General features: G+C 53.3%; 4 protein-coding genes across 4 annotated transcripts; 3 read left to right on the top strand and 1 right to left on the bottom strand.

Moving 5' to 3' along the window:
- Window positions 1–693: 693 nt before the first annotated feature.
- SETTUDRAFT_110542 (uncharacterized protein) lies at window positions 694–2485 on the bottom strand (the record flags this gene model as incomplete). The annotated part of the gene is made up of 2 exons (XM_008028153.1): window positions 694–2163; window positions 2222–2485. The coding sequence occupies 2 exons, from the start codon at window positions 2483–2485 to the stop codon at window positions 694–696; spliced, it is 1734 nt and encodes a 577-aa protein (XP_008026344.1).
- Window positions 2486–2625: 140 nt separating this feature from the next.
- On the top strand, window positions 2626–4162 carry SETTUDRAFT_169432 (uncharacterized protein). Its single transcript, XM_008028152.1, has 3 exons — window positions 2626–2815; window positions 2867–3365; window positions 3539–4162. The coding sequence occupies exons 1-3, from the start codon at window positions 2761–2763 to the stop codon at window positions 3993–3995; spliced, it is 1011 nt and encodes a 336-aa protein (XP_008026343.1). The 5' UTR covers window positions 2626–2760; the 3' UTR covers window positions 3996–4162.
- Window positions 4163–4262: 100 nt separating this feature from the next.
- On the top strand, window positions 4263–4844 carry SETTUDRAFT_28755 (uncharacterized protein; the record flags this gene model as incomplete). The annotated part of the gene is made up of 1 exon (XM_008028071.1): window positions 4263–4844. The coding sequence occupies one exon, from the start codon at window positions 4263–4265 to the stop codon at window positions 4842–4844; it is 582 nt and encodes a 193-aa protein (XP_008026262.1).
- A 1139-nt stretch (window positions 4845–5983) lies between these two features.
- SETTUDRAFT_161554 (uncharacterized protein) lies at window positions 5984–7883 on the top strand (the record flags this gene model as incomplete). Its single annotated transcript, XM_008028151.1, has 6 exons — window positions 5984–6071; window positions 6122–6247; window positions 6298–6944; window positions 6995–7255; window positions 7303–7429; window positions 7477–7883. The coding sequence occupies 6 exons, from the start codon at window positions 5984–5986 to the stop codon at window positions 7881–7883; spliced, it is 1656 nt and encodes a 551-aa protein (XP_008026342.1).
- Window positions 7884–7972: the final 89 nt, after the last annotated feature.

Raw genomic sequence — 7972 nt, 5'->3', positions numbered from 1 at the left:
GTGTAGAGTAATTCAAGTTTTCATATGTGATGTTCGCGATGCCAAGAAAAAGTGGCACACTCGGTGGGGTGGCACTCTCGGTGGTGGAATACGTTATCTCTTTTTTGCTGCTTTTTTCTCTCTCTTTCGTCTCTGGATGTACAATTATGGAAGTTCTTCTCTCAAAAGAGATTATCCAATACGGGAAGTGGGGGGTTTTTTTTTCACACGGCAACAGTTCCGCTCAATCCATAGACTACATAGAAGAAGATGCGGCTGGCGGTATCTCTCGGGCATACACAAATTTACGGTATTCTTCGTTTCCTAATCAAGTACATTTGACAGCATTCGGAATTGCCGTTGTTACTTTCCCACGCAGAACCTAAACAGGCAGCAATGTTAGCAAATTATTCATCAAATGCCTCAACCGCCTACAGCCACAAGCAAGCCACAGCGCCACGTGAAATCCCCGGCAGCACATCCGCGCTGTGCCACAATCGATACAGCACCGATAAGACAAAGCTACCAGCATTGTGGCTTGCCTTGATTCAGGCCACCCAGCTCTTCCCTTTCCAAGACTAACGTCTGACCGACACTTTGCTGGGGCCGAAACCAAGAAAACAGCCCTACGACGTTTGCTGCGCCACAGCCATGCAGGGCAAAATAGAACAAGGGGAGAATGTGTGTGAGAGTGAGAGAGTGTGCGTGGGAAACTTACTTTTCGAAAACAACCCCCAAAACTTCCTCGACGTCGCCACTCTCCCCTCGGCCCGTAATGCGGCCCAGGGCGTCGGCAGCGGAGCGCAGCCACTCCGCAGCCACCACAATATCAACCTCATCAGCCTCGCTTGATATATCCTCACCGGTAGGAGGCGAGCTGCCGACCGTGGTGAGGAATCCGGAAAGATGGCTTAGGCACTCGGACAGCAGAAGACGCTGGCGCTCGGTTGCGCCCAAAGACTCTTGCCATATGCTTGGATCGGGGTCCGAGTCGGGCACCAGCGCTGCCGTCATCGACTTGAATGTGCCTTGCAAGGTGGAGAGGAAGGACTGGATGTTGGCGGTGGCCGAAGCGGTGCTTTCTTTGCACGAAATGAAGCAGACTTGGTCCTCGCGAAGGCCGAGTGCAGAACGGATTCTCTGCTTCCATTCTTGTCGAGCCGTGTCGAGAGCAGGCAGCTGATCGCTCTTGTTGATAGCAACTATCACATTGATGCCAAGGTCAACGCACTGCTTCGCCGTCTCCATGACCTCAGGGTCCATGTCAGCCGTGGCATCCTGGACGACGATCAAGACGTCCGACTTGAGGGCTCTTTGCTTAGCGCGCCTGATGCCTTCTTGTTCTACAGCTCCAACCACGTCGCCGCCCATGAGGCCCGCCCGGCGTAGACCAGCCATGTCGCCAATCTTGACGAGCCATCCACCCAGATCCAATCCTATCTCAACCACGTCTCGTGTTGTACCGGCTTCTTGCGAGACAATTGCAGCATCTCGTCCGACAATTCGATTGAGCAAGCTGCTCTTGCCTGCATTGGGCGCCCCAAGAAGCGCAATACTGATGCCATTACGCAGTAATTCTCCACGAACGGCGTTCGCAATGTGCGCATCCATTTGCACGCTCAAGGCGCGGACTTGGGATGCAACTGAAGCGCATAGCATTGCTGGTGTTTCGTCAAAATGCTGGTCTTCGGAGAAGTCGATCAGAGCCTCGAGCTCTCCGCGCGCCCCCAGTAGAAGGCTCCGCCAGTGCTCGTAGCGAACGGCTAGCGAAGAAGTTGTGCCCATCACAGACAACTTGCGTTGCTGCTCAGTAGAAGCTGACAAAGTTTCGCCCAGCGACTCGATTTGAGGCAAGTCCATGCGGTTGTTGGTGAAAGCGCGTCGAGTGAATTCTCCAGGCTCAGCATACCGGATTTGCAGGCGCATTGATCCGGGAGTTTCTGGTGCTATGCCGCATTGCGGTATGGCTTCCAGAACTGCACGAACAATTGCTGGGCCGCCATGTACGTGAAATTCCAGAATGTCTTCGCCAGTCACGGTTTTGGGTGCTGGAAAGTATAGGACAAGGGCACCAGAATCAAGAATTGTCGCAGGCGAGCGTGGCAAATTTGGAGTAAACAACTTTCGGAGCGTCGCGTGTCTAGGCCTCGGAAATTCAGTCGATGGACACAGGCCTTGATAAATCTATAAGCGTTGAGCACTTTCCAATTTTACAATGAGCCATGGTCTGAGGGATACCAACCTGTCTACATGCTGGGCCAGAGACACGGATGACTGCTATTGCAGCCCGCCCTGAAGCTGTAGAGAGCGCATAGATGGTGGGTTCACCGTGGTCTATATGGTACAGACGACGCTGCGATTCTCTCAAGGTGCGCTGCACACGATAGAGGGGCAATGCTTTAGTCGGCGAGGCATTGAGCGACGCATAACGGCAGACAAATCGAATTGAAGGACTGCGCACGTTGTGATAGCATGTGCGATTGAGAGCAGAGACGATAGCTCTCATACCGAGCTGACTTGGCGCATGTTGGTCATGTTGGTGGTTCGGAAGATGGAATGGTTCCACGCCTCCGCAGTGGTCAGTGCACGCTAAAATAATTTCTTGAGATCGTCGCTGGCCTGCGCCTGCGAAACCACCTACCCATCCAGCACCAAAGCGAGGAAGCTGTTTTTTCCTCCTGCACACGTGCCCTGCCAATCAAGCGCAAGCTAGACCGAGTTGTTACACTCACAATATCAAGACGATAAACGCACTGTCAGCGACGCGCCGCCCACGACACCATGGCCTCGGACGACCTCGTGTGGTCCGTCATAGGCACTGATTTCTGTAGTTTCAGTAGGTGCCCTATACATGGCGTTTGTGCGAACGAATACTGACTAGCTGCAGAGCTCAAAACAACCAAAGATCAAACCTTTTGCAGAAATGAGCACAACGTATCAGGCTACTGCTCAAAGCAATCTTGCCCCCTCGCGAACTCTCGATATGCCACGATCCGCTCAGATCCTGCGACGGGAAATCTGTACCTGTACATCAAGGCGATTGAACGCGCTCACCTTCCGTCACAATGGTGGGAGAAGATAAAACTTCCCAAAAACTATGCTCAGGCACTTGAGCTCGTAGACCAACATCTTGCCTACTTTCCCAAGTTTCTGGTGCACAAGAACAAGCAGCGCCTGACTCGGCTTACTCAAGTCAACCTGAGGATAAGGCGGCTAGCTAAGGAAGACGAGCGTCTAGGAGAGAGGCTTGTACCTAGGCTTGCACCCAAGGTCCGCCGACGAGAAGAAGGCCGAGAACGCAAGGCACTTGCTGCGGCAAAGGTCGAGCGCGCGATCGAGCGAGTGCTGATTGAACGTTTGCGCAGTGGCGCATATGGTGACCGACCGTAAGTTTATACCTTTCTTTTGACTTGCATTCATTGCTATGATTAAAACTTTTTAACCCTGAGATCCTACGATGAGGATCAAAAACAGCAACAACACTCTAATTTTTTAATGAGCATCAACACACGTTCTAGTAGTCATGACAAGGGTTTATCAGAGACTGACTCGAACATAGGATCAACGTCGAGCCCAATGTGTGGAAGCGAGTCATGCGCGGTCTGGAGAAGGAGGGCCAGCTCAAGGGAGACCAGGACCTAGACGATGGCATTGAAGATGACGAGGAGAACGAGTATGAGGAGGAAATGGAGGAGGGCGTGGGACAAGTGGAATATGTCAGTGACATTGAGGGCGAGTCAGAGGACGAGATGGAAGACTTTGAAGACTGGATAGGAGGCCAGAGTCCAGATGAGGGCGACAGCGACGAGGACGACAGCGGCAGTGACGAAGCTGAAGACAAGTCAGACGATGACACTGAGGCGCTCAAGAAGACACTGGCGAATCTCAAGCGCAAACGCCCTGCCGGACCACCACCGAAGCCCAAGAAGAAGGCGACAAAAGAAACAAAGGGCCCCAAGCGGAAGATTGAATACGAAGTGGAAATTCCTAGCGCGAGCAAGGCTATGCGGATATAATAGCCATATGGAAGTATTATGGTTGACATGGCTAGTGGGATGATGGCATTTGGGCGTGGAGGGTTTGTATTGTCTCTGGGCTTCACTGAAGACGGTTGTGAGACATTGTGCACCAAACACATTGTGTAGTCATGTTTGTAATGTCAACAAAGTAATGAATGCAACAGAGTTTCTAACGTGAAAACATGCCCCTGTGGTTGATAGAGGACTCAACTTGGTAGCATGTTAGGGCATTCAGGCAGTCCTTGGGCGGATATGCTACCAAATATGGATAACGACGCGGCAACTGACGGCACGCATAGTGCAAGTGGCTGGAGCAGCGATGTGAATTCATCAATGACAGGGACAGAAACGGATTCGGATGCGGGTTCGTCTATTTCGCAGCAAACCGAGCAAGATGAAGGGGAGGAATGTGGAGGCTTTGTACCAACGTCTCCAGGTTTTTTCGAGCAGCCCATGTACAACGCAGCCGAGGACGTGAACGAGACGCTCGAAGTGTTAGATACGCATTCGGTACCTGAGTTGCGGACGGGTATTTTTTGTGGCCTGGGTCTCGTGGAGCCCATGCACGCGAGGCTCGACGCATGCACGCGCAACGTGCGACGAGTAGGCAAGTTGGTTCTGTGGAAACGAAATGTGCAGAAGAAAACCAATCAACAAAACGACAAAGAAGAGCGCAGGCGTCATTCCTGCTACGAGGGCGCGCAATATGACGTGTCTGAGCTCACTGAAGTGTTTGCCGGCCTTGACATCAACTTGTATCGTGAGCCGGATGCAGAGCCTGCAATTCCCGATGGGCGTCTGGACGGAGTCATGCGACCCGTTTCTTTTTCGCAGCCTGAGTCGTAGCAGGGCTGGGAGATGGATGATATCATGGCAGCAGAGGGCTGGCGCCAGGCTTGGACATGCTGATGATGATGCGATTGTGGGGAGGCGGAGGTTGAGCTTTTGTGACGAGGCTGGGGCAGAGATGTGTATCATTTTGTTTACTGGATTCCCGGTGTGCATATGTATGGATGAGAGAGAGGGAGAGAAAATAAAAGACATTGGCTTGGCAGGTGGTGCGAGGGATTGCCTAGGCAGGGTAGGCCGCCTCGTCTCGGGGCAACAGGGCCCTAGCGCTAGGCTTTGCTTGGGATGCTTAAGTAGACTATGTAGGAAATGGGATGGGAACAGAACAGACGCGTGAGGGCGAGCAAGTCTAGACGGATGAAGCATTCCCCACACGTCGAAGCAACCCCGTCCCACACGCTTAATTTGTCCTGTCCCGTGCCAACTGAGCCCCGGCCATGCAGCATGCCAGAGGCCACCATGCAGCCACGACGGGTACCTCAGCCCCCCTCCCGGTAGGCGTTTCTTCTAGCATGCTTCCAAACTTCCTGCACCCTGGGGGCGTGGGCACATAGGCGTAGTCGTCGGGGCACGATGGACAGGGCGGACTACGGCTTTGGGCAAGCCGTCAAGCAATTTCTTGTATGTGCCGAAGCTTCGGGCCATCTCTCGGCGTTGGAGGCGTAGCCTCACGAGCACCAGCCGTTGGCGACATCATCACGCGCCGGGCTAGCCCAAAGAGGCAATCCGGCTAGCCCTCCACAGTCGCTGGGGGTAGCTCGAGCGAGACACGACAAATCACATGGCCTGGCCATACGCTGCCCCAGACAACTTACCACCACCCGCCAACCTCCACGGGGTTGGCAATCCACCCATGCTCGCCCATCAGACGTCATCTCCTCAACTGATTCTGTGGGGATGCTGCTTGCCGCCAGGGTTGGCCACATGGGGCGTGAACGCGCTTGGGATGCTCCATTGACTGCCTCTCGCAGCCCCCGTCTTTATTAAAAAGCCCACCGTCGCGCCCGTTGCCATGCCTCAACCCTCCTTGCAACCTGCTTCCAATCCTCAAGCGAGTGCTTGTTCTGCCAGGCCCTTATTCCCGGCCCTGTTCCCTGTTCCCAGTCCACACGCGTCATTCGACTTGACTGGCCACCATGAAGAAGTTTTACGGCCTCAGGGGCACCCAGCTCAACATTGCCATTGCTGTCATTGCAGGCACGGATTTTGCTCTCTTCGGCTATGGTACGCCGTCACACATGGTCTCGCCCTGCTCCCGACTAACACGCCACCAGACCAAGGTGTAATGGGTGGTTTGCTCACCCTCAAGTCCTTCGTCAGGTATTTCCCCGAGATCGACAGTGTCAACCCACCCCCAGGCAGCTCAAAGAGCCATGCTGCGACGACCCAGGCCATCACCGGTTAGTCTTTTGTATGCCCAATACGGACATGCATTACTAACGCCACCCAGTTGGTGCATACACGCTCGGCTGCTTCTTCGGCGCTGTCGCTACCATCTGGCTTGGAAATATGCTCGGACGTAAGAAGACCATCTTCATTGGCTCTGCCATCATGGTTGTTGGTGCTGTCCTGCAAACCTGTTCCTATGGACTCGCCCAGCTCATTGTCGGGCGATGGATCACGGGCTTCGGCAATGGCATGAACACCAGTACCGTCCCAACATGGCAGTCGGAAACATCCAAGCCCCATCGCAGAGGTCAAATGGTCATGATTGAGGGCTCACTGATTGTCTTTGGTGTCATGCTGAGTTACTGGCTTGACCTTGGCTTTTCCTTCCTTGAGCCCAGCAGCATCGCCTGGCGCTTTCCCATTGCCTTTCAGATCATCCTGGCTCTGTTCATCCTCGCACTCATCCCAGGTCTCCCTGAAAGTCCGCGTTGGTTGGTGCTCAAGGGTCGAGAGGATGAGGCTTTGGAGGTGCTGGCTGCGCTGAGCGACCTTCCTCCCACAGACAAGAAGATTGAGGCAGAGTTCCAGGCTGTCAAGGATGTCATTGCGGAAATGTCCCAGGGTAGTTTCCGCGACTGCTTCAAGTTCAACAAGAACCGCAACTTTCACCGCACTGCCTTGGCCTATGTCAACCAGATGTTCCAACAGGTAGGTTGTCTCAGGAGTTCTCGTCTAACATCTTCTAACCCCCTACCCAGATTTCTGGTATCAACCTCGTCACCTACTATGCTGCCACTATCTTTGAGAACTCGATTGGTCTCTCACCCTTCCTCAGTCGTCTCTTGTCTGCCTGCAACGGTACTGAGTACTGGATCGCAAGTTGGATTGCCATCTTCACGATTGAAAAGTTTGGTCGTCGCTCTTTGATGATCTTTGGTGCAGCAGGCATGTCAATGTCCATGGCAGTGCTGGCGGGTGCTACCAGCAACATTGGCAGTCACAGCTTGGGATTGCTAGCTGTAAGTCCTTTGTATCTTGATGCATGTACGCAAACTAACATCTGTAGACTGTCTTCCTCTTTGTCTTCAACTCGTTCTTCGCCGTTGGATGGCTAGGCATGACTTGGTTGTACCCTGCTGAGATTACACCGCTGTCCATCCGTGCCCCAGCCAACGCCATCTCCACCACAGCCAGTAAGTTTCTGAACGAATCATGTAATAGTAAATAATAACCTTGCTAGACTGGATCTTCAACTTCCTCGTCGTCATGATCACACCGCCCGCCTTTGCCAACATTGGCTACCAAACCTACATCATCTTTGCCGTCATCAACGCCGCCATGGTCCCATCCGTCTACTTCTTCTTCCCTGAAACCGCATACCGCTCGCTCGAGGAAATGGACGAAATCTTCCACAACACGACAAACGCTTTCGACGTTGTCAAGATTGCCAACGAGCTGCCGCATCGTTATGGCAAGCGCGGTGAGCTGCTGATCGACTATGCCGACACGGAGCAGGCGCACGAGGCCGAGCGCAGAAGAAGCTCGGTTGTCGGTGCGCAGCAGAATGCTACTTCGTCTGAGAAGACGTTGGAGAAGGAGACTGAGACCAAGGAGCATGTGGAGAATGGCGGTGTGCTGAACGGTTAGATTATGTAGTCTTGCCATAACTGCACGATATACCCTTGAACAAATTCTGTGATTCTCCATGTCCATTGAGTACAGTCAGCCATCACTAG

Source organism: Exserohilum turcica (genome assembly GCF_000359705.1).
Source record: "Exserohilum turcica Et28A unplaced genomic scaffold SETTUscaffold_22, whole genome shotgun sequence".
Lineage (NCBI taxonomy): Eukaryota > Fungi > Ascomycota > Dothideomycetes > Pleosporales > Pleosporaceae > Exserohilum > Exserohilum turcicum.
Note: the sequence above shows the minus strand (reverse complement) of the source record. Positions and strands in the feature narration are given on the sequence as shown.